The sequence below is a fragment of the Ursus maritimus genome, unplaced genomic scaffold (assembly GCF_017311325.1).
Source record: "Ursus maritimus isolate PB19 unplaced genomic scaffold, ASM1731132v1 scaffold_32, whole genome shotgun sequence".
In the NCBI taxonomy this organism is placed as follows: Eukaryota; Metazoa; Chordata; class Mammalia; order Carnivora; family Ursidae; genus Ursus; species Ursus maritimus.
Window position 1 is genome coordinate 14990327 of NW_024425786.1, and position 26234 is coordinate 15016560.

The following is a 26234-nucleotide window of genomic DNA, read 5'->3' on the forward strand; positions in this document are numbered from 1 at the left end:
CCTCTGCGCCCGGGGACCGAGCTCCGCTCCCGGCGGCTATCCGCCAGCCCCGGCCCCTGCCCGGCGCCCCCGCGCTCACTCACCGCGGCCGCCGCGTCTCCAGTCCCGTCGCCGCAGCTCGGCGCTGCACCCCCGGCGCGCCCTGCGCGTCTCCGCCGCCCGCCCCCCGGCGCCCCCCGCCCGCGCGCCCCCCACGTGGCCGCGGGAACCAGCACCCCGTATCACCTGGCGGCGGCGCCCGGCCCTTGCCCACCAATCGGCGCCCGCGGAGCCGCTCCGATTAGACGCGCCGCCCAATCAGCGGCCGCGAGGGGCCCTGGCCCCGCCCCCGCCTGCTCGCGCCTCGGCGCTCCGCCTTAAAGGGCCTGAGGGGCAGTTCCTGCCCACCGCGGGCCTCTCTTCTCCCGCTGATGAACCTGAGTACACAGGACCTCGCTGACGGTTCCCTCTTTGAGGAGACCTTCCTCGCCTGCCCCCTGGCTAGCTCCTCCTCCTCCAAGCCGCGGCTCCAGCAGCTCCTCCTCCCGGAAGCCTTCCCAGACCACCAGTGACTCCTCCACCCCCTGCAGAGCCCTCGCGACTCTCGCTGGTCACCCCACTCCTCTTACTAGAGTGCCAGCGGCACTGATCAGGAGGGTCCTCCATCCCCAGTGCGCAGGACCGAGCCTGGTTCGTTCAGTGATTGTCGTCTCGACGACTGAGTGAATGCACTCAGGACCAGGCCTCCGGGGCAGGGGCACCCGGACCTTTCCTTCCAGTCCCACCTTTCCTTCCCTCGGCGTCGGAGGGGAGTGGGTATCGCGCATCCTCTCCCTCATCCTCTTCCCGCCGGGCCGGTTTCCTATGAGGATCCGAGTCTGCCCAGCTCAGCGTGAATGTTGGTCCCTGCACAGGGGACATGACCCTATCCTTTGGGCGGCGCGGAAATCCACTTAGATGGGGGCAAACCGGTGTTCAGGTTCGTTACAGCTTTGACCTGGAAAGCACTTCGGTTCCCCTCAGGCCACCCACCTTGTAGGTGCCAAAATATACATACGAAACCCGATTCAGCCCCGCCTTTGGTGTATGGGAAGCGTGAGTTCCGCAGAGAGAAAACACCTGAAATTGTGCGCGCCACTCCTCAGAAAGACAGGTGGGCTCAGGGCCAGTGGGGAACACCCTGACAGAGGTGGGCGAGGCAGAGAAACAAGGTCTGGGGCTCAGGGCCTCAGGTGACTTCCGGGAGGAGGCTGGTTTGAGCCACTGGGCATGCGCATTGTCTCCCAGAGCATCTGCAGGCCATTCCAGAGGCGGCATTGGGGTGTAATGACGAGAGGCTTGGTCCCAAATTTGGGCACGTTGTCTTACTAGATGTGGGACCTTGGGCAAGCACCTTAATCACTTTAATCCTGAGCGCCTCGTCTGTAAATGTTACCAACACCTGACTCACAGCCACGTCAGGATTCCAGTGAATTGTGTGCGCAAAGTGCTGGGCACAGTACCTGACCCACAGTAAGTGAGACATTCCATGATTAATACTAGCTGGTGTTAGACTTCACTTTCATCCTTGAGTTTCCGGCAGGTGTTTAATGGAACACGTATCAAGTGCTCTAGGAAACCCTTCGCTGAAGCCATGCGATGGCTTTGAATCCAGTGATGAGAAAGATCTAGATGTTTTACAAGCTGCTCCTGCTTTTTGAAAATCCCAATTTATGAAACTCTGGGTACACAAAAGATAAAGGTTAATTCTCACTAGCTTTCTTTTTTTAAAAAAAGCATGTGAAGTTTTTTTTTAAAGATTATTTACTTGAGGGGTACCTGGGTGGCTCAGAGGGTTAAATGTCTGCCTTTGGCTCAGGTCATGATCCCAGGGTCCTGGGATGGAGACCCGCATCGCACCAGGTTCCTTGCTCAGCGGGGAGTCTGCTTCTCCCTCTGCCTGCCGCTCCCCCTGCCTGCCGCTCCCCCTGCTTGTGTTCTCTCTGTCTCTCTGACAAATACATTTTAAAAATCTTTAAAAAAATAAAATAAAATAGGGACAGGAATTCGTTTCAGGTCAAAATGAACAAAGACCAAGGAATTAGAATCAGATGATGAAATAGGCAAATCAGAAAGAGAATTGTGCTTTCTAAACCTTTCTCAGGATAAGGGGACAGGTCAAGGTCTCAGTAGCAGGCACTGGGCTAGGTCCCAGAGATACTGAGATTTACAACAAAACACCACAGATCTGGAAAGATAACGTGCAAAATATATATGTTACATTGGCTTCTGACCACTGAGGGTCCCCTTTGTATTGGTCTTCATCCTTACCCAGGGATAGAGCATTTCCAAACCAAATGCATTTATACATCTGAAGTTCATTCCTTCATTTTTATTTATGGACCAAAGTGATGTAACTTCATCTGAGCAATCCCCCAGGTTACCAAATCAGTTCACCTAATTCCACTAAAAGCACAGAAACTCCAAGCTTCTACTGTGCACGCAGCCTTACTCAAGGTACGTGAGATGTAAAAGCTGATGTTTGCATCAAAGGAAACAGACATTGGCGGGTGTCAGCCATCCCCGGGGCAAGCCAGCCTAGATCCACGCAGGACAGCAGCATAAGCCGGTCACTGCTGCATCCTTATCCGCCCCATGTCTCTAATCCTGCCTTCATGACAACACAGCTCCTGGAGCCATCAGGGTGGAACTTCAACCATTGGATTCATGACTCACTTTTGCAGGAAGCCCAAAGGAATGATCTATATTCAGCACAGGAAGAAATGACAAACAAGGCAAGCCAGAGCGCTTGGGTTCATGAGCCCTGAACACGTTGGGGCGCATGGCCGGGTCTTGGTTATTTCCTGATGAGTCAATGACATTGACTGAACTACAGGTGTGAGCTTGCTCTCACAATCTCCCCCTTTTCTCTAAAATCCCAGAATCTTGTACTGGAGTCGCCAGCTGACGAATGTGAGTGGGAAGAAACATCACCTCATTTCAAATCTGATCACTGAGGTGGTGAGCCTGCAACAGGCCTGGGCCCAGCAGCTTCTCCACATTTGGTTTTCACAGCACAAGCTCCCATCCGTTTGCTCGGTCACACCACCTCACGTTGATAGTTACTTTCAACCTCCAGCACCATTAATTCCGTTCTCTAAGGTGGGTCCTAATGGCTGTCCCTGCAACTTACCCCCAATATTGCACCCTCCCAAAGTGACCGAGAACAAAGATTAAACAACGGAAAAAAACAAACCAAAAACAAAAAAACAAACAAAAAAACCCACCCCCAAACCCAGAGATGTGTTATGGGTTGTATCCCCTCCCTTAACCCCCCATCATTCAAGTCCTAACCCTGAGTGCCTCAGAATGGGACTGGGACTCAAAGAAAGGGTCTGTAAAGAGGTAAATTAAAATGAGGTCATTAGGGTGGGCACCCACCCAGTATCATGGGGGCGGGTCCCTACGAGAAGAGGACACAGACACATAAGAGAGGGAAGACGAGGTGAGGACACAGGGAAGACAGCCATCCATAAGCCGAGGAGAGGCGACTGGAACAGATCTTCCTTGGGTCTCAGAAAGAATTAGCGCTGTTGCCACCTTCATCCTGGACTTCCAGAGGACAAAACTGTGAGACAAGCTGCTGGGTCTGTGCTACTTTCTCACAGCAGCCCGAGCCTCCTTAATACTGTGATTAAAATAAGATTCCTTTTCACCCATTCAAAAAGTGGGGGACCACAACACTATGTGGCCAGATTCCTCTTGCCATGTATTCTGGTGTGGCAAAGTGTGGAACTTACGGGACCAGAGAAATGGGATCACTTTTCCAGTTGGGAACCAGGCGGTTAAGTGCCTTGCCTGAGGTTGCACTGTTAGTTCCAAATGGGACACAGACTGTAGGCACCAGTCAGGGGGTCACAGTTTGTGCGTTTCTGCTTCTGGAGGAGAGGGAATGGGCACTCCCCCTGAGGACCACCTGTGAAAGCCCAAAGTGCTGCTGCTGCATTATTTCTAGGAATCTTGTTCTATCTTATGAACTATTGTGGATTTTGCACTTTCTTCTCTGTTTCAATATTACCATTAATACAATGGCATCCCTCCCAATACTGTGGAATAAAACAGGTGCCCTAGAAATAGGCACTTTATCTTGCCACCTGTACCCTATTTGAGCAGGGGAACAAGGAATGGTTCCTAGTACTTTCCCAACTGAAAACTATAGGTCTGAAAAGGACCTTTCTCCAGAAACACTTGTTAGAGACTGTTGCCAAAGAGATAAAATAGAGGAGTCCAGGATACACTTTGGAAAGTAAAGAAAGGCAGGTAATACCAAATACTACCTAAAGTAATGACTATGTTGAAAAACACCAGCTGGTAATAGTATTCAATGGAGCTTAAAAAAATTGGGGTCCCCGGAAGGCTCAGATGGAAGGAGCATGTGACTTTAACTTCCGGTTGTGAGTTTGAGCCCCGTGATGGGTGTATAGATTATGTAAATAAAACTTAAAAAAAAAAATTGCACATGGAGCAGGCACAGTTTTCTTTGAGCCTCTCTTCACCCACAGCCAGCTAAGGCCCTAGATTTGACCCAGATGACAGCTGATGGCTACCTAGGCCTCTGGTGACCCCAGCTTAGAGGGCACTCCTAGCTCTCGATCACCTGGCTGCTCTTTTCTCCTGCTCCCTGGCATTTGAAACTCAAAGTTATGACTGATTCCTCTTTTTTTACTCATCTTTTAACACGCTCCTAGCAGTTTAAAAACCTAATTTCAAAATCTGCTAAGCACTTCCCATTAATCTTATGGCATGATCCTGTTGTAACTTATGGCCGGAGGTTTTGCTCCCTGAACTATCAAGGGTCTCTACTACTTTGTGGTAAAGGACGGTGGGGAGGAGAGCTAATTGGGCGTCAGGTCTACCGAGCCTGGGTTCATGTCTAACTCCATCACTTACTACACATTTAATCTGGGGAAAATTAGCTAAACTTATTTGCTTCTGCAAATTGGGGTTTCATATTACACATCTTTGAGAATTTATTTGTGAGGACTTGAGATAGTGTGCAGTGCCTAGCAATAGGAAACTACAGTGAATAGTAATTTAAACAAGACCCAACTCGTGAAATAAGATATTCTAGCTCATTTATTTAAAAAAAATGTCTTGCCTAAAATTCTAAAATGCCTTAGTAACCTTAGGGTAGTGAACATGGTTCAGTTCTTTGACACTTGATTATCTCACACTACCTTCAGGTGGTTATTCTAAACTAAACAACTGTGGATTCGAACACCTTTCTTTAGATTTTTTTTTTTTTAAGATTTATTTATTTGAGAGAGAGAGAGAGCACGTGCAGAGGGAGAGTGATAGGGAGAAGCAGACTCCCCACTGAGCAGTCTGATACGGGTCTTGATCCCGGGACCCTGAGATCACGACCCGAGCTGAAGGCAGATGCTTCAACGACTGAGCCACCCAGGCGCCCCGAACACCTTTCTTTTACGCACAAGGAAATGAAAGCTCAGGGAGATGAGGCTTCTTGGCCAAGGCCCCACAGCTGGTAAGTGACACAGCCTCCAAGGGCCACAGCTACGGATGCTAGGATGGTGGCCTGAGCAATGCACTCTAGTCAGGAGTCTATTTCAGTGTGGAAATGACAAAAACCTCTTCTTTTATACACTGCACCAGCAAATCTCAGTTACACAAACAAGCAGTGTAAGGGATTTAGGTCTGATGTGAGAAGAATGTCATCAGAGCAAAAGTTTTTTTTTTTTTTTTTTTAAGATTTTATTTATTTGACAGAGAGAGACAGCCAGCGAGAGAGGGAACACAAGCAGGGGGAATGGGAGAGGAAGAAGCAGGCTCCCAGTGCAGGAACCTGATGCGGGGCTCGATCCCATAATGCCAGGATCACGCCCTGAGCCAAAGGCAGACGCTTAATGACTGAGCCACCCAGACGCCCCCAGAGCAAAAGTTCTTAAACAGTAAAATGGATGAGCAAGGATGCTGTGTAACTTTCTGGGGTTTAGGGAAGAGATTTGTGGGTACTGGGGGCAAACAACGATAGCAGGGGAGACCAGGTGACTAATGTTTCTATCAGAATCATGAGTATTAAAAGCAAGGATTACTAATATGCCAGCTCATGATTACTAAGCAGATATCCTGTCCGCGAGATTCAGTTGTCAGACAATCCCCCTTCTGGCACTGCTCTTGGTAGGCCCTCCTGAAGTATAAATTTACGGTTCATAAAGAGGGGGAAAGCAGCTTACTTGGCAATGTCAAAGTTCTGAAAGAAGCTGTGGCTCCTAGAGAAAGAGCTTTCACAAGTGTCAGTGTCCTTTGAACTGCAAGAACTTGCCTGTAGCAAGTCAACTGTGAGGAAACCAGAATGTGTCCCAAAGCTAGGATTTGAGAATGACCAAGTACTTGTACAGTGTCCAAAATACAACTTAGGGGAGGCATAGACAACATTTCCCAGGAATCTGAGATCTAATTCTAATAGTTCTTATCAAACTTAAGCAAATTCTAGAAGCAAACTTAATACATTTCATTGCATTTCTAAATCCTCTCTACTCTTAAGTCCTTTGTTTGCCATGAACAGAGCACAGGGTCCACTGGGCTGCAGGTTAGGAGGAGAATTCAGAAGCCTGAAGAACTGCCGACGGGAGACAACAGAGCAGAGCAGCTAGAGATGGCTCTGCATTCAGGGAGCCTGGCTTTAATTCTGGCTTTGCCATTTACTATGACCTGGGGCAAGTTTCTGAACCACATTCTGTGCCTTAATTTTCCCTTCTGTAAAGTGGGGATAATACATAATTACCATCTCATAGGGTTGCCAGGATTAAATGAACAGTTCTGGTCCTTTGGCTTCAGCTCTGCAGAACTGAGTGGCCATCTGTTCTACCATGAAAATGCAAAACAAACTGCACACTGGGAAGTCCCATCCACCAGAGCCTCTGAGGGAACGGCTTAACAATGATCTTTTTTTCCAATTAAGAACAGAATTTCTTGTCATGGACAAAATTAGAATTTTTGCTTAACCCAAAGAGAAATAAATTAATATGATTTTGCAGGTTTCAAAGATGAGAAATCTCAACAATCCTAAATTTTTCAAGTTTTTCTTAGTTGGCTAAATACAGCAGTTCATGCATATGGCTGGCTTCACCTCTTTCTCCTGAGCCCTCGGGATGGCAAGAGTTATGACAGTCTGAGCAAGAAGAATTTCATACAAAAATCGGTTAGCAAACCTAGACTAGGGCTGACAAGCTTTTGTAACGCAGGAATGATGGAAAAAATGTTTAAGGTATTGGCATATTACCTAGCTCTTGTTTTCATGTAATTTTCTGGTTAATCATACCCCATAGATGTGATTAAAACATACATCTGTTTTCTAAGATTTATATTGGACCAGGCTTCCTTTAATTAAGTCCGTGGGGATGGTTAGAATCTGTATTGAATGCTTTTATTTTACTAAGAAAAGGTCTCCACTTTTTTTTTTGCAATGGTAGCTCTTCTTTCTCATTTTGTAGGTTAAGAAGCTGACAATCTCTCTCCCAGTACTTTCTGAGATTCATTTACCAAAGCTAGTTTGTAGGTGGTTTACGGATACATGAAACACTGTAATTGAGCTCAGTAAGTCACTAACAGAGAAAACGAAGCCACTGATCCATGCCGGAAATTGCTGGGATTACCTTTTGAGTTTGCTGTCTTCCTTTCTGTAACTTGGAAGTAAAATTTATGTGTTCTGCTCCTTTAGGATGCCTGGAAGGGAGAAAAACCCAAACATTCCTTTATCTCAGCATAAGTAAGGTGCATGTCTTTGATGATGGGGATTTTCACTAAAGAGTGCAGTGACCCTCTGTCCTAACCTAAACTTCGTGAAGTTAACACAATGTCAGCGTTGGAAAGGATCTCGGATGATCTAGTCTAAACGTCTTACCCGACGCTGGAGCACCTGATGTACAACAGTCACCAGGTGATTCAGGGTATCTTTTTAAAAGCGGTACCGTAACACAAAGAAACCAACCAAAATCCTCCAACTTTTGACCCCGGTAGAGAATTCCTAGCAGAGGTACCCAACGCCCATACTAAGAAATTATTATCAGCCAAAAATCGTAACAGAAAACAGAATTAGGTCTGTAGGGTTTACCAGTCCTTCAGCAGTGCTGTATTTTTTTTCTAACTCAAGAATATATGTGAACATTAAACACAGAAAACTGGAATCTACGATCTTGAAGAATCTTAGTAAAACGCAAAATGATTTTTTTTAAACCTCTTACTCATTAAATAAGCAGGTTCAATATATCTAGAAACATCATTTACCATCCATATAAAGAATTCAAAGCAAATAAACTGGTGCTTGTATTTAGAAAGGAAGATGGGGGCATGCTGCTAGTTCAGTCAGCAGAGCAGGCGACTCGATCTCAGGGTTTGAGTTCAAGCCCCACACTGGGTATAGAGATTACTCAAAAATAAAATCTTTAAAAAAAATTTTTTAAGCTAAAAAAAATAAAATAAATAAAAAGAGGAAAATGGATGGCAGCTATTCCAAGGAGTAGAAAAGACTCAAGCGAATGCAACTTAGCTACTTCTAAGGATATACTAGAAATTTTAAAATATAAGCTACAGTTCAGCAGCTTTAAAATTTCATGTTTATTCATATTTTTCAAAATATATGTACATAAAAAAAGGAAGATTTACAACAGGAAAGATTGCCTTACATGCAACACAAATTCCAATGAGCTCATGATGGGATCACACATGATTATGCATCTACTTCAAGCCAATTTTCTCCAGTCCATTTCCCAGCCACACGCTAGGCTGCAGATGAGATCCCAGGAGACAATGCAAGCGGAATGAATGACATAAGTATCTTGTGCCTCTGGCAGCACTCAAAGGGGCCAGAAGGTGTACACCAAAAAGTTTAAGACAATTAAAATGTTAAGTGCCACAGGGAGGGTAAATGATAACCGGAAATCAGTATTTCCCAAGTAGAAAGCTAAGTACTATTGAACACAACTGCACGATACTAAAACAAATACAAATGATGAAGGGTTAGGTAGTCGGGCTTCATTTGTTATTTTTTTTTCTTTTTTTTTAATATCTCAAAAAGGAAGCTACTTGCTTGATATCAAAAGTGCTGTGGAAAGAAAGGAGGGGAAAAAAACCCACAGATGAATCTGGAATTTAGTTTATTTTAGCAAATTGTATGGTTTTCCACTTAACATTTCTACATTAGCAATGATGTAACTCTCCAACATTTCCTTATAAAAAAGGCAAACTGGAAATGACAACTCATGCTCCAAATATTAAAAAATATATTTAAACATTTGATCAAGAAGATTTTATATGTTTTGGTTTTTGGTAACACAGGTGACACCAGAAATCACAAATTCAATATATTCCTGTATTTCCCCTTCAGTCAAGAATCAAGTGGTGGAGGGAATTTGTGCTTGCGGTTGAGGGAATGCAATGCCCTGGGCCGGTGAAAAATACCTGTGAATTTACCAATGTGAAAGTGGCCCAAAGGAGTCACAGGTCTTCAGAACCTAATGAAATCATAATGATTTTTGGCTTATTCCCAAAGCTAAGATGTCTCTGTATTTATATAATTGGAGAGAGAGGGTTAGTGGAGTGGTTTTATAAATAAGATTAATTATTACAGCTATAACTGGAGTCTCCAGGCAGAAGGCTTTACAATTTAGTCAGTGCTATATACTGCCTCTTTTTTACTTCCAGCACCCGACCAGCATCCTATTCTTGATGCTTTCTACAAATATAAAAATCTTTGCAACTGTTTAGATAAAGCTGGAAGGAGGAAAAAAAAAAAAAAAAAAAAGCCAAAGCTGACCATAAAAAAAGAAAGAGGGTTGGGTGGAGGGAGAAAAAAATGACAAGTGTAGATTATACAGTTCAGGAAAATCCAGAGTTATCGCAGAAATTAAAATGACTGAGGGAAGGGGCAGGCACCAAGAACAGCACCTAAAGCTAACAAATGCCTAAACTGGTTTATTTATATTCCCTCCCCACAATGTTCATAGGGGAGGAAAAAAAATGTAATTTTAAAAGCATCAAAACTAAAACAAACGCACACTGACCTTAGAAAATAAGATTCTGAATTTTATCATGATACCCTTTTTTTCCCTATAAAATTTACTTTTTTGCTTTGAAAGATTTCTTCATGTTGGATTTGCCCTTGCTGGGCAATTTCACTTCCTTTCTCACACTGGCTGCAGGCTTCTTTGAAGAGCCACCACTAGGTTTCTTGATGACTGAGGATGAGGGTCTGGCTTTCTTGGCAGGAGTTTTGGCCTTGGGAGGGGCTTTCTTGGGTAGGGGCCTAGCTTTCCCCCGCTGGGCAGCTGGGACTTTAGGTGCAGGCTTGGATCCTCTCTGCTTCACGGATGCAGCCTTCACGGATGACTTCGCTGGGGTTTTCTTCTGCAACCTGTGAGAACCAAAGAGCAAAGGCCGACACTTAGTACTTGAGAGATTCACTTTGCCGGGGTGAGCAGCTACTGTGCCACAAAAGACAGAGCAAAGATAAAAGTCACCTATGTAAAGGATAGGAATGGGATTATTTTTAAACTACAGCCTTTACTAAAATTGTATAAAATTCAACCAATTCATGGAAGTCTATACATAATTCATGATGCTTTTACTAAGAAAATAGGGGTTTATTTTTCTTTGAATAACCAACACTATGGATATACATATTTGACCAAACGGTAAATTACATATTCACGGGGCTTCCTAAGTTCAAAGCCCCTGAATTTTTAAGAAGATAAGTTCAAATGTTACACAAAGAACTTTCTGAGAGGGCTCCTGCGTTGTGAAGTTGCTGTGACTATTCCTGCCATTCTTCGCGCTTAGGCAGAAGGGCCTCGCCCAAGTCCACACCTCCTCTTAGGTGGAGGCTCTTCATCGTCAGAGTCTTCTTCTGAGGAGTCATCCTCCTCTTCATCCTCATCTCTTGAATCATCAAGCTCTTTCTTTGGAAACAGAACTCCTGGGCTATGAAAAGAGAAAAGGAAAGAAAAATTAGGTAAAATCAGGTCAAAGAGAAGTCCTACACAAGACAAGGGAGAAATGTGAACCTAGGTGTTCTTTCCCGGACATTCCACTTCTTCCTGCCCTTCCAAATGCCATGTTACAAGTATCACTTACAGTTTAACCTATTCTGAACACACAAAGTTAAAACAAATCTGTAGAAGTCCCAGACCATACCTCATTCCCTTCCTCCTGCCATTTAATAAAATTGATTCTTAATCATTGACTTAGCAAACAATTATTTAAGCTCCTGACGTGTGTCCAGCACTACTGTATTAGCCACTGAATATACAGCAGTGAATTGTCCATAAGGCAGCAAACAGTTTGCACAGCAGTATACATTTTTGCCCTCAAGATAATATAAGACCTCAAAAACAAAGACCTCAAAATAATATAAAGGCTGAATCTTTTCAAAGTTTTGGAGAAATTCAGCAAGGATTTTCTAATTTTCTTTGCTCTTACTGATAGAAATATTGATCCCATTGATTAATTCCTTAAATTATAGATTTTATGTGCTCGACTTTAAGAATTAAATTTAATGTTTGAAAAATTCAAATAATATCCAACCAACCAAGTAACACCTACCTAGGCTTGTGAACAAGGTACAATATAAGGAACTACACTATATTCTTGCTAAAATAGGGTTTTAGTAGTACATGTCATGGCACTTTACTAGAAATGAAAGTATAAGAAGGCCATTGCATGGGTGCACAGGACAATGCTTGGCCCAAAGGAGGTGCTCAATATATTTTTTAGTGCAGTAATAAATATAGATAAAAGAGATTTTCAAGGAAATGGCCCTGTCTCTGTAGTATGGAGAAGGCAAATTAGGATTCTTGGAAGCAGCCAATGCTCTCCCTCCTTGAATGATGGACAATTTTTTAAAAGATTATTTATTTATTTGAGAGAGAGAAAGAGAGAGTGAGAGTAAGAGAAGGCATGAGCAGGGGGAGAGGCAGATAGAGAGGGAGAAACAGACTCTGCTGAGCGGGGAGCCAGAGGTGGGGCAGATCCCAGGACCCTGAGATCATGACCTGAGTGGAAGGCAGACGCTCAACGGACTGAGCCACCAGGTGCCCCAAATGATGGACAATTAAAACATTCTTAATCCTCTAATAATCTTGTCATTATCATTTACTTAATAAAGAACAAATGAGCATAAAAATGGCCAAGGACCTCAAAGAAACAATAGCTCTGGCAGGATACCAACATCCTGCCATTCTTACGTGAAAAGCTTTTACTCTAAAACAATACTGCCTTAGGTAGGGGCACCTGGGGTGGCTCAGTCAGTTAAGCATCCAACACTTGGCTCTGGCTCAGGTCATGATCTCAGGGATCATGAGATTGAGCCCTGAGTCGGGCTCCATGCTCAGTCTGGGGGTCTGCTTGAGATTCTCTCTCCCTCTCCCCCTCCTGCTCATGCTCCAAAATAAATAAATAAATAAACCTTAACACCCCCCCCCAAATCAATATTGCCTTAAGTAGTCTTTATTTTCAAGTAGAACAGTAGTAAGTTAATAAATTAAGACCAAGCCTGTAACCTAGAATAAGATTTTACTTCACATTATGGGCTAGCTACTTACCTGGGATAATAGGGAAAACAGAGCTGGAAGGTGCCACTGAATCCTTTACCAGAGATCTGTTCCATCCACCCATTCTTTTCACATTTCTGCAGAGTTTTCTTCAGCAAATGCACTGAATAAAAAATTTAGAAATGAAGAAAGTTTATTCAATTTGATTAATTCCCTCAACTACAATCAGTTATACATCAATCTACTGTCACAGATATGTTGACATGTGCTAAGGGAATTCTTTGTGGTCAAAGGGTTTAATAATTCACTTAACAATTAATTAAGTGCCCATAAAGTTGAAAAGGTTAAATTGTCACAGCAAGAGACTTTAGAGACCTTAAGTCAAGTTCCTCATTTCAAAGGAAGGAGAACAGGAACCCAGAGTAGTGACATGCCCTACAGTGGCACAAAAATGATTAACAGCCAACTTAAAACTAAACCTCTCATCTCCATTCAAACATCCACTGAATACCGTTTATACTAGGAAAACCACCTAGGAGAACAGCGATACAGATCAACAAACAACAGAATACCATGGCTTCTAAAGGCCTTACCAATTCTCATCTTTCATACAAAGACCCATCAAAACTACATTTTACAGTGATTCAGTGTCCAAAAAATAGCTGCAATATCAGTGAAACAGAAATGGTTAAATAACCAACTTCATCTTCTCTTCTAATACTTGACCAAAAGGGAAAATCATGAAATGGTCTGTAAGGGTCAGTATACACAGTAAACACAGTACACATCTTAAGGAAGGAAGGAAAGATAAAAAAAAAAAAAAAGTCACACAGCAGTTCTCAAAGGAATGTATGAAAAAAATGACCAGAAAGCATTCTTCTATAACATTAAAAAATTCATACTGCATATATGCTAAAAGTCTATTAAGACTTCAAAATTACTTTTAATTAAAATAATAGTCTAGTTTGCATTTTGTTACTTATTTTCTACTTTCCTTACCCTATACCACTATGTCTATTCTAGTAGCTCACTGAAAAAATACCCAGACTCACTAATCTGTATGTGATAGTACTGCTAGGGTAAGGCTTTTAATCTCCAATCTCCACCTTACAGGGTAAATACACTTTACTGAAAAAAAGTATTTTCTGTTTTAGGGCCTAAGGCAATGAGAAGTAACATAAGCCATATTTTAAAACACTGGCTTGGTTTCAAGGTGAAATTAGATGTTTTAGTAAAACATTCAGAAAGGCAAAAAAGATACTATACTTGAGGGGTGTTCTGAACCAAGGATTTATCTAAATTACGATAAAAACAAATATGGGATTTTACAGCAAAGTAAAATCAAATCCTAATCTTCAATTGACATTGTAAATTAAGGATAAGCCTTGATCATTTGCTTTTCTTTTTGTAAACAATAAATTTGTAAAGCTGTTGTTCCCTCTTGGTTTTCACAATCGGTACTTAATGTTTTGTCATTAACAGCACAAGCTGTAAAACTTTTAACAAGATAATTCCCCTGATCCCAGTAGATGCACACAACTCCTCATCTTACTTTGATAGTTAGAATTGGTCCCTGGGTGGTTCTCCAGGACATACTTCTTCAGAGCAGTGGTGGAGCAGGTCTTCGGCTCATTCATGGCAGCAATGGCAGACAAGATTGCATATTCCATCAGGCTTCCACCAAGCAGGGGTTTCTCCCCTGATTTCTTCAGCTGTTTTCCAAGGAGGAAGAGAAAAGCATCAAGACAACACTCTCCCAAAGCAGGTCAAGACAAGACTCCTCTGCACCAGGTGGGTCGGAGTTCCTGCATTAGCACAGATATGTTTTACAATAAATTGTCAGGTTAGGGACTTTCTCTTCCCACTCATCAGGTATTCAATCTAACTGAGGAGTCCCAACCCTCCTATGGATATTCCCTCTTTCCATTTACCCCTCCATCCAATCTAAAACAGCGACAGCTACCCTAACTCAAACAGAGTAACAGCTCTACCACAATAAGCAAGTTAACTTGTCATGCCCCAATAAATAAGATACTTTTGAGAATATGTCCTTTGTCTCAATCTGAAAAACGCAGTAGTTATAAAAATAATAACCTTTTTAATCCTGTAAGGAAAATAGCAAAGGAAAAGCTTAATAAATATTTAGGGTATCAAACAACAGAAAATTCCATAGCATATTCCAAGGACAAAAGGATGGGGAACAAAGATCAGCACCATTAAGCAAAAAGGGTAAAAGGACAAACTCAGGTTATGGTCTACAACAGAGATTCTCAAAGAGTGGTCTACAAACCCTCTGGGGTTCCTGAGACTCTTTCAGAGGATCTGCAAGTTCAAAGCTATTTTCATAGTAATACTAAGATGTGATGTGCCTTCATCACTGTGGTGACATTTGCACTGATGGTAGAAAAACAATGGTGGGTTAAACTGTTGCCACCCTACCGTAAATCAAGGAGGAGACAAAAAAATGTACCAACAGTTACTGTATTCTTTATTGCTATGCACTTGTGGGTAAAAAAAAAAAAAAGTCAATTTTACTTAGGAATGACCTTGATGAAGTAGCAAAAATTATTTTATTAAATCTCAACCCAAGTGCATGTCTTGTTGATACTTTATGGGATGCGATGGGAAGAACACACAGAGCATGTCAGCTGCATATGGAGGTATGATGGTGGTCTCAAGGAAAAGCACCCCCAGTGATTGAGTTCTGAGCTGAACTAACTGCATTATTCATGGAACACCCTTTTTTACTTGACAAAACAACTAATAGCTAAACTATAGTTATTTAGGATTTGGGCATCTGGTAGACATTCTCTTGAAAATGTATTAAATAAACCTCTCCCTTGATAACAGTATTTGTTATCAGGCATAAAAAGCAATTTTTAAAGAAAAAATTAAAATCACGGAACACTTGTATTTACACCATGGTGAGCCTGGTAATTTCCTAGTCCTTAAGTATTGTTCTGATGAGGCCAGCGGGTGATATAACGTTACTTTTGTTATTGTTTGATGAAATGTAACAATATTTTAATAACCTGCAAAATTCAGTGAACCACTATTTTTCAAATGACCATGTTATAAAATTACACATGGTTAGAAGATCCACTCAAAAGTTCAAGATGAAAAGATTTTAAGGCAAGAATACAAAAAGGTCACTGATGTGGTCTCAGGTTCTACATGGCAAGTAACCTTTAAGGAATTACTACAAAATCAGTTACTGTAATACACGACATTAACAAAATAAAGGACAAAAACCACACGATCATCTCAAGAGACACAGAAAAATCATCTGACAAACCCAACAGCTGGTTCATAATAAAAACTCCCAACAAACAATAGAGGAAAATATTTTCTTAACCTGATTAAGAAGCATCTATGAAAAACCTACAGCTAACTTAACGGTGGAAGACTTGATGTCTTCCTTTTAAGATGGGGAACAAGATGAGGATGTCTGCTCTCATCACTGTACTGGAGGTTCTAAACAGTGCAAATAGGCAAGAAAAAGGCAAAACAAAACATCTAGACTCGAAAGGTAGAAGTAAAATGGTCTTTATCTGCAAACGATATGACTCTATGTAAAAAATCCTAGGGAAGCCACAAAAAATCCTAAGGACCCTACAAAAAAGACTACTAGAACTAGTTCAGCAAAGTTGAATCAATATAAAATCAACAGACAAATCTATTGTATTTCTATAGGCTAGCAACATCTAAAAATGAAAATATGTCCATTCACAATAACATAGAAAAATAATAAAATACTTAGGAATAAACTTAATGAAAGAAATGTTAAGACTAACTTTATACTGAAAACTACAAAATGCTGCTGAGAAAAGTTAAAGATCTTAATAAAAAGACAGTGTTCATGAACTGGAAAAGTCAACATTATAAAGATAATGATTCTTCCCAAACTGATATATAGGTTCAATGCAATCTCTACCAAAATCCTAGCTGGCTTTTCTGACAAATGGATTCTAAAATTCATATGGAAATGCACAAGAGCCAGAATAATCAAAACATTTTTTTTTAACCTACATTTTAACATTTCCCAGTTTCAAAACTTACTGCAAAGTTTTCAAAGCTACAGTCATCAAGACAGTGTGATCCTGGCATAAGAATTCACATACAGGGATGCCTGGGTGGCTCAGCCGGTTAAACGACTGCCTTCAGCTCAGGTCATGAGTCCCACATCAAGCTCCCCGCAGAGCAGGGGAATCCGGTTCTCCCCCTCCCCCTGCTCATGCTCTCTCTCTTGCTCACTCTCTCTCTTTCAAATAAATAAATAAAATCTTAAAAAAAAAAAAGAATTCGCATATAGATCAATGGAACAAAATTCAGAGTCCGGAAATAAACCCTTAACATTTATAGTCAATTGTTTTTTTATAAAGATGCCAAGGCAATTCAGTGGGCAAAGGACAGTCTTTTCAATAAATAGCATTAGGACAATTGGATATCCACATGCAAGAACATAAATATTTATATCCTTACCTCATACTACAAACAAAACTCAAAATGGATAGACCTAAATGTAAGAGCTAAAACTATTAAAAAAACTCTTAAAAAAACCCCATAGAAGTCAATCTGATGATAAGTTAGGTGATGATTTGTTAGCTACACCACCAACAGCAGAAGCAATTTTAAAAAATGATAAACTGGCTTTCATCAAAATTAAATACTTTTGCATTTCGAAAGATACCATTAAGCAAGCAAAAGCACTGACCACAGATTAAGAGAAAATATTTACAAACCATGTATCTAGTGAGGAACTTGTATCTAGTTGCATAACTTTTTTTTTTTTTTAAAGATTTTATTCATTTATTCGACAGAGATAGAGACAGCCAGCGAGAGAGGGAACACAAGCAGGGGGAGTGGGAGAGGAAGAAGCAGGCTCATAGCGGAGGAGCCTGACGTGGGGCTCGATCCCATAACGCCGGGATCACGCCCTGAGCCGAAGGCAGACGCTTAACTACTGTGCCACCCAGGCGCCCCTAGTTGCATAACTTTTATATCTCAATAAGACACATAACCCAACTTTAAAAACAGAAAAAGGAATTAAATAGACATTTTACCAGAAAAGATAAACAAATGTCCATTAAGCACATGAAAAGATGGTCAACATCAGCAATCATTAGGGAAATGCCAACCCAAACCACAATGAAACAGCACTATATATCCACCAGTATGGCTAGAATTTTAAAAAGACAGTAACATGAGTTTGCAAAGATATGGAGAAACTAGAACCCTTACACTTTGCTGGTGAGAATGTAAAATGATGCAGTCACTCTGGTAGTTTCTCACAACATAAATTTACCATATAGTCCAGCAAGTCCACACTCCTAGTTATGTATGTGAAATAAAAACGTGTCTGCACCAAGATTTGAATGTAAATGTTCATAGGCAAAGTTATTCAGAAGAGTAAAAAAAGTGGAAATAACCTCAATTTTTATCAACTTGTGAATAAACAGGAAGTGTTAGATTCACATAATGCGATACCATGTGGCAATACAAAGGAATGAAAGCACTGATTCACGTCGCAACATGGACAAGGCTCAAACAGCAGTGTGCTAAGTGAAAGAAGCCAGACACAAAAGACCACATACTATATGACTCTATCTCTACGGAAAGTGTAGAAAAGGGAAATCTATATAAAGAGAAAATCAGCTAGTAGGTTGGCTGAGGATGAGACTGGGGAGAGACTACGAATAGGCACAAGAGAACTTTTTGGGTGATGAAATGTTTTAAAACTGGACTGTGGTGATGGCTGTACAACTCTGCAAATTTACTAAAAATCATAGAATTATAAATGGTAACTTAAAATGAATGTATTTTATGATATATAAACCATACTTCAATAAAGCTATTTAAAACATTATCATTTGTTCTGACTCTTGGTTTCGGCTCAGGTCATGATCTCAGGGTGGTGAGACTGAGCCCTGGGTCGGGCTCCACACTCAGTGCGGGGTCTGCTTGTCCCTCTCTCCCCCTCTGTCCCTCCCACCCCCGACATGCTCAACAGCTCTCTCTAATAAGTGAATAAAATATTTTTTTCTAAAAAAAATTATCACCAGTTGCGTTTTGGTAGAGTATCATAGTATCCACAACTATTGGAAAATTATCTTAAACTACTCCACGCTTTTCTAACTGTATTTCTATGTGTGGTGAATTTTCTTCATGGATATAATCCAAAATGTGTTGAACAGATACCAGCTGTCTTCTCTTAAGCAAGATTTTAAAGACTTTTGCAAGTTTTTAATAAACAGTACCCCCTTCTTCTCAATTTTTTTGTTTTGGCAAATATAGTTATTTTTCACAAAAAAATGTATTACGCATGCTAATGTGAAAAATTTTTTTAAATTAATATTTGAAATTCCCTCAGTTTTAATTTCTAATACAGTAAATATTGATAGGTATAACCCACATAAAAAAAACCTCTTGGGGTCCTCAAAAAATTTTTAGAGTATAAGGAGGTCCTGAAACCAAAACTTTTGAGAACCACTTCTCTATAATCCTTTTCGGCCTCTAACCTGGAATGTCCCAGAAGCACCTTTGCCAGTTATTTGTTCTAACTGGCCTCTCTCTACTGCCCTCTGCAGAGCATTCTTCAACAGCTGAGGTCTGCAGAGAAAACAAAAGAATAACGATCAATAGATCAATGAAGGAGAGATTTGGAGAAACAAATCCAGGGTTATTCCCTGAACTATGTTCTGATTCTTATTACATGTGGTACTTTGTTAGAATGGACAATAAAATAAAGTACTGACACCCTTAACAAAAGTGGCATTCTTTTTTTTCAAGCAAAGAAGTCAAGTCATTACCCAGATACACAGAACCATGTACCACACACAACCAATTTCCGAACTTCAGGGCACTCCAAACACCCTCCATTTATTTCCAACAACCACAATGGCAACCAAACTATGTAATCAAGCAAAGCATGTGTATGCTTAAAGTCCCACTCAACTCTGAAATTCTCTGAGGCAAAATTCCTAGATTTTTTAAAAAGTACGTAACACACTAACAAAAACAATGGAGTCATTTTTTATAAACCAGTATCTGAGGTTAGCCTAATAAAATATAATTCCCTGGGAAAGAAAATTGGTTGTTCTTAACAGTGTCTCTGTCTTAAGAGGGTTATAGTTTAAAATACACAAACACCACTAGGTCATCAAAACCAAATGGCAGGAAAGAAGAAACTGAGTATCATTAAAAACATAAAAGGGGCATTTAGCTGGCTCAGTCCAAAGAGCATGAAACTCTTAATCTTGGGGTTGTGAGTCCGAGCCCCAAGTTGAGTGGAGATTACTTAAAAAATAAAATCTTTCAAACAAACAAACAAACAAACAAACGAACAAGTACAGGACAGTCCTGTCAAGGAGCAGCAGTCTGAGAGACGGGTGGGGAATCTTAGGTGCAGGGACAAACCGATCAAGCGGACGTAGGGCTTAAAGGGGACTATGTGCACGTGTTCTCTCTCCCCTGCCCCCAACAAATAAATAAAATCTTAAAAAAAAATTTCTACATTTTTCTAGGCCTAATCAAGCCCCATCTCTTTAACTTACTGCCAATTTCCAGGCACAGATCTGTTTTGAAAAATTCTATAGTCTGCATCACACCATTCTGCCCTTACTAAGGTGCCAAGTGCTGTTTGAAATGCTTTATATGCGTGGAATAAACCAGAAAATACAACAAATCCAAGAAATAGGTACTATTATTGCCCATACTTTACTGATGGGGAAAAGCTGAGTGACACAGAAAAGTCAATTCTCCAAGGTCACACAGCTAGGCAGTGGAAGAACCAGTTACAAACTTAGGCAGGCTGATTCCAGATTCTACGTTCTTACTCACTGTGCTATGTTTGCACTTTCCAATATAAGATACCCAGAACAGTGGAAAAGGTAAGAAGTGTGAAATTGAAAAATAAAATAAAGTTCTAGCTTTCCCAGAGAACAGTCAGGTAACCCTGGATAAGCAAAACTGAGGTAGGAATATATATTTTTAAGTCTATTTTAAGAATTATGGAAAACAGTGTAAACAAAAGTGTTTTATAAAGCCCTATGCAAATTCAAGGGACTTTTATTATTATAACAAAGTTTGTTTCTAATTAGATAATTACACCAGTTTAATTAGAAGCAGGGAATAATGGGTGATTGCTGATTGCCATGTTTTTCAACCGTGGAGAAAATCAGTCTGCACTGAGAGATATTAAAATGAAAGCCATCCACAGAGAGAATCAAAGGTAAGGGATGGAAAACAAAAATGCAGCTGATAGTAGCAAGGATTCTGAGTTGCAAGCATCTAAATAAGAAAGTTACATCAGTCCGTTAGAAATGCATTAATGGGGCACCTGGTGGCTCAGTCCGTTAAGTGTCTTCCTTCGGCTTGGGTCATGATCCCAGGGTCCTGGGATCAAGTCCTACGTCGGATCCCTGCTCAGCGGGGAGCCTGCTTCTCCCTTTCCCTTTGCCCTTCCTCCCTGCTTGTGCTTGCTCTCTCTTGTGCTGTCTCTAATAAATAAAATCTTTAAAAAAAAGAAATGCATAAATGGAATTAAGAAGATCAAAAGACTCTTGATATTACTTAGTGTTGAAAGTGTTATAAGGGTCACCAAAGAGATTAAAAAGTTTAGAGAAATAGTAGAGGGCATACAGCCGAATCTTGGGCTATGTTCTTATTTTGGTGGAGGCAAAGAGAAAATCGAAAAGAGACTATGATGAAGTTATACCAGACACAATGATTCCTAATGCCATGTCAACAGAAAAACTTGAAAGTTTCTTTCTTTCTTTTTTTTAATCTTATTTGACAGAGAAGAGAGAGAGCGCGCACGTGCACAGACACAAGCAGGGGGAGCAGCAGAGGGAGAAGCAGTCTTTCTCTCTCTGCTGAGCAGGGAACCTGTTGTGGGGCTTGATCCCAGGACCCCGGGATCATGACCTGAGCTGAAGGGACCATAACACTTAACCAACTGAGCCACCCAGGCGCCCCTACCCTTTAGAAAGTTTCTAAAGGTACCTTCTTAGAATGAACCCAAAGTGTCTATGTAAACCCAACATGCCCAGTTTTTAATTTAGGGTTGCAAAAAATCACTGTTACCAAATTAAGGAGGTGACTTGCATATTATATAAAAAAACACTGTCTTCTTAAAATTTAACTTTTTTGGGGGGGGGATAGAGGAGGCAAAGATAGGGAGAGAGAGAGAATCTTAAGCAGGTTTTATACCCAGCACGGAACCCCACATGGGGTTTGATCTCACAACCCTGAGATCATGACCTGAGCCGAAATTAAGAGTGGGACTCTTAACTGACTGAGCCACCCAGGTGCCCCTAAAAAATACTCTTGAAACATCAGAATCATATTTAGCACAGTGTAATGTTCATACCATGAAAACGATGTTGCAACTGAGACATAATATTAACATGAGTTGAACACTTAGCTATGTGCCAGGCACTGTTCTAAGTGCTTAACATGTACTAAGAGATTTGAGCCTCCTAATAACCTTATTGATACACTGTTATCAATGAGGAAACTGAGACACGGAGGGATAATTTATTTAGTGATACAAAGCTAGAAAATGACAGAATCAGGATTTAAACTTAAGGGGTCTGGTTCCAAAGTCTGTGCTCTTAACCACAATGCTCTACAGCCTCTAGTATATGGGAAGCAGAAATTCGTGTCTCATTTCACATGCTCCGGGATATATACTCTTTGTGGAATGGCCAGGTGAAATGCCCATATTCATTCGTTCACTTATTCAACTAATATTTATTGAGTCATTCGTTCACTTATTCAACTAATATTTATTGAGCATCTACCATGTGTTAGGCTTGGAGGAAGTAGAAATGAACAATATAAATAAAAATCCTGGCCTTCAAGATCCTGACATTTTAATGGGGTAGACAGGTAACTTTAAAAAGACCAGGCAGATGTAGTATATATTAGAATGTGATGAGTGGTATGGAGAAAAATAAGGCAGAGAAGCAGCATTCTGAATGCTGGGAGAGGAGGGAAAGGTTGCAGATGTATTTTGGGTGGTTCCATCAATCAAAGGCAGTGTATGGGCCATGTCTGGACACTGACTGGAACAAACCAACTATAAAACGTCATTTTGAGGGGTGCCTGGGTGGCTCCGTTAAGCATCTGCCTTCAGCTCAGGTCGTGATCCCACGGTCCTGGGATCGAGCCCCGCATCGGGCTCCCTGCTCTGCTGGGAGCCTGCTTCTCCCTCTCACACTCCCCTTGCTTGTGTTCCCTCTCTGTCTCTCTCTGTCAAATAAATAAATAAAAACTTAAAAAAAAAAAAAAAAAAGGTCTGTTTAGGGGCACCTGGGTGGCTCAATCGGTTAAGCATCTGCCTTTGGCTCAGGTCATGATCCTGGAGTCCTGGGATCAAGCCCCGCATTGGGCTCCTTGCTCAACAGGGAGTCTGCTTCTCCCTCTGCCCTTCACCCTGCTTGTGCGCTCTAATAAATAAATAAAATCCTAAAAAAAAAAAAAAAAAAAAAAAGAAGAGGTCTGTTTATCATAGTATCTTAACACCAAAGCCAAAGTAAATGCTTACAGATTAGATGGAGGTGTGGGAGAGAACAGCACAAAACCAATATTTTTGGCTTCAGCAACTAGAAAGATGATGTCGCCATTAACCAAGGTGGATAAGATATGGAAGACACAAAGCTTTTGGGGGAAGGGGGTCAAGAGTTCAGTTTTGAATATGTCAAGGCAGAAACACAAGAAGTGACAGCAAATAAACATCTGTCTAAGTGAATGTACAGCCAGGAGGGAGGTATGGGCTAGATTTATATATCTGTAAATTACTAGTATCTTTTTTTTTTTTAAGTATTTTATTTATTTATTTGAGACAGAGAGAGAGAGAGCAAGAGCGCACACGCACAAGCAGAGGGAACGGCAGGCAGAGGGAGAAGCAGACTCCCCGCTGAGCAGCCAGCCTGATGTGGGGCTCAATTCCAGGACCCTGGGATCATGATCTGAGCTGAAGGCAGATGCTTAACTGACTGAGCCACCCAGGCGCCCCAGCAGTGTATAGCTTTGACAATGGAAAGAATTACCAAGTGAATGTGGATAGAAAAGACAAGAAGGGAGCCTGGCTAGGTCAGTCAGAAGAGCATGAGACTCTTGATCTCAGCATCATGAGTTTGAGCTCCACACTGGGTGTAGGGATTACAAAAAAAAACAGAACAAAACAAAAACCAAAACAACTAAAAAAAAAAAAAAAAAAAGACAAGAGGCCTAAAGTCTAATCCTTAGGAGACTGAGAAAAAATGGGTAGTGAAGTTGGAAGAAAATCAGGAAGATGGGCTGTCCTACAAGGCAACTAAAGAAAGCGAAGAAAGGAAGTAGGAGTCCTTGACTGTGTCAAACGCCAGTGAAGACCGGTAAGTAAGTTAAGGACTATGAACAGACTACTAAACTTTACAACATGGAGGTCATCAGTGACACTGACAGGAAAAAGTAATTCAGGTAAGGTGGCTGAGGGTGAAGTATGACAAAAGTGGGTTTAAAAAAGTAGGAGGGGAGAGGAGTGCCCGGCAGGCTTAGTCAGTAGAGCATACAACTCTCAGGGGCATGATCTTAGGGTTGTGAGTTCAAGTCCCACACTAGTTGTAGAGCTTATTTAAGAAGAATAAAAAATAAGTAAAAAAAAGGGGGGGGGCAGGCGGGGGAAGATTTTAGATAGCAAGTACAAATAACTCATACTTTAAAACTGGATTTTTCTTGTTCTTTTGTTTCACCAGTTTAAGTACGACTGAATTATCTGTATGTATGACAAGACTCCACTACAGTCAGAGGTAAAGAAAATCATTATGGTTTCACAGAAGTAAAAGGAAAAAGGGTTTCAAAAGAAAAAGTTACCAATAATAAAGTCATAGGAAAAGGTCTTCAGGTTTGTTACCATTTATGGGTTGGTAACCCATCTATTATCAAATTTTGTTTCAACATAAGATGAGGACAGGAAATGTTCCTACAGATTAGACATGGAGCAAAGTTACGCTGCTAGCAACAACCGGTCTGCTGTGAGTAGAGCAGTATGGTAAGAAAGAAAAAAGCTGGGAGAAGATAAGGTCTCCAGTCACCAGAGAGTAAAGAGTGATAAATATGAAATGTGTTTCCATCTTTAAATGCATCATACATGCATTTCTAGCTCACAGCTCTATCTGTGGGTCATACTCAGGGCAGAAAAAATATGAAAAAATCAGAATACTAATTTCAAACTTTGTGCTTCTATGATTCCCTTTTCTTTTGTACCACTTCAATGACTATTTTTTTTTTTTAAAGATTTTTATTTATTTATTTGACAGAGATAGAGACAGCCAGCGAGAGAGGGAACACAAGCAGGGGGAGTGGGAGAGGAAGAAGCAGGCTCCCAGCAGAGGAGCCTGATGTGGGGCTCGATCCCATAACGCCGGGATCACACCCTGAGCCGAAGGCAGACGCTTAACCGCTGTGCCACCCAGGCGCCCCTCATTGACTCTTTAATTGGGCACTCTGAAGATCACTAAGTGCTTTTCTGAAAATACGGTGTCTGGGCTGAAATTTCAGCAACTCTAATTGCATGCCTCAGTAATGCAAGTAAATACTGGTACGAAACAATATCAGGACAATGTGTATGCAATGTAAAAATCATGGAAATGACTCTGGATTGAAGACAGTTCTCCAAAAGTCATCACAACAAAGATCTCACATAAACACACTCAAAACAAACTCTGTGAACTACAAATTTAAACAAATTAATATATCTCCATAAATCCACAAATTAGCACGTGACAGTCTAAATGATCAATCTAGGTATTTGTAAGTGGCAACGTTTTTAGAAATGAATTACTACCAAAATTCTCCCAGAATTTTACCTTAAATGTTTAAATGAAAATATTATACTATGTCTCTGTAGAGGTTTATAGAAACCTGAATTCTCTTATGTTTCAAACTCTAAAAATAATGCACACTAATCACCTCATACCAACTGAGAATAACTAATATCAAAAAAATCAGAAAAACAGGGGTTGGCAAGGATATGGAAAAACTAGAACCCCTGTGCACTGTTGGCTGGAATGTAAAATGATACAGCCGCTGTGGAAAACAGTATTGCAGTTCCTCAAAAAAATAAAAACTAGAATTTTCATATCATCTAGCAGTTCCACTTCTGGGTATATACCCCAAAGAACTGAAAGCAGGGTTTTAAAGAGACATGAGTACATCATTGTTCATAGCAGCATTATTCACAATAGCCAAAACGTGAAAGTCAACCCAAGTGTTCATTTTTTTTTTTTTTAAAGATTTTATTTATTTATTTGACAGAGAGAGACAGCCAGTGAGAGAGGGAACACAAGCAGGGGGAGTGGGAGAGGAAGAAGCAGGCTCCTAGCGGAGGAGCCTGATGTGGGGCTCGATCCCAGAACGCCAGGATCCCGCTCTGAGCCGAAGGCAGACGCCCAACAACTGCACCACCCACGCGCCCCCAAGTGTTCATTTTTTTTAAAAAAAGATTTATTTATCACAGAGAGAGAAAGTGCACGTGCAGGGGGAAAGGCAGGCAGAGGGAGAGGCAGACTCCCTGCCAAGCAAGGAGCCTGACGTGGGGCTGAATCCCAGGACCCTGAGACCATGACCTGAGTTGAAGGCAGATGCTTAACTGACTGAGCCACCTAGGTGCCCCTAAATGTTCTCCTTCTTGAATATTTACTCTTTCTCCTTTCTCATGAGAAA

The 26234-nt window shown here is 41.2% G+C and overlaps 1 protein-coding gene across 9 annotated transcripts in view; it reads right to left on the reverse strand.

Annotated features, from left to right (window-relative positions):
- Nucleotides 1-8575: 8575 nt before the first annotated feature.
- The window catches only part of HP1BP3 (heterochromatin protein 1 binding protein 3), a 34524-nt gene continuing 16865 nt past the window's right edge, over nt 8576-26234 (reverse strand). For 8 of the 9 annotated variants that reach the window (XM_040645896.1, XM_040645893.1, XM_040645898.1 and 5 more), the window contains 5 exons: nt 19043-19133; nt 14077-14236; nt 12576-12687; nt 10843-10956; nt 8576-10390 (listed from right to left, as the gene is read on the reverse strand). In XM_040645896.1, the coding sequence (XP_040501830.1) occupies nt 10096-10390; nt 10843-10956; nt 12576-12687; nt 14077-14236; nt 19043-19133 (772 nt within the window). In that variant the 3' untranslated portion in view covers nt 8576-10095. Of the gene's footprint in view, nt 10391-10842; nt 10957-12575; nt 12688-14076; nt 14330-19042; nt 19134-26234 lie in introns of those variants that run through there. The other variant, XM_040645900.1, reaches the window with a different exon arrangement.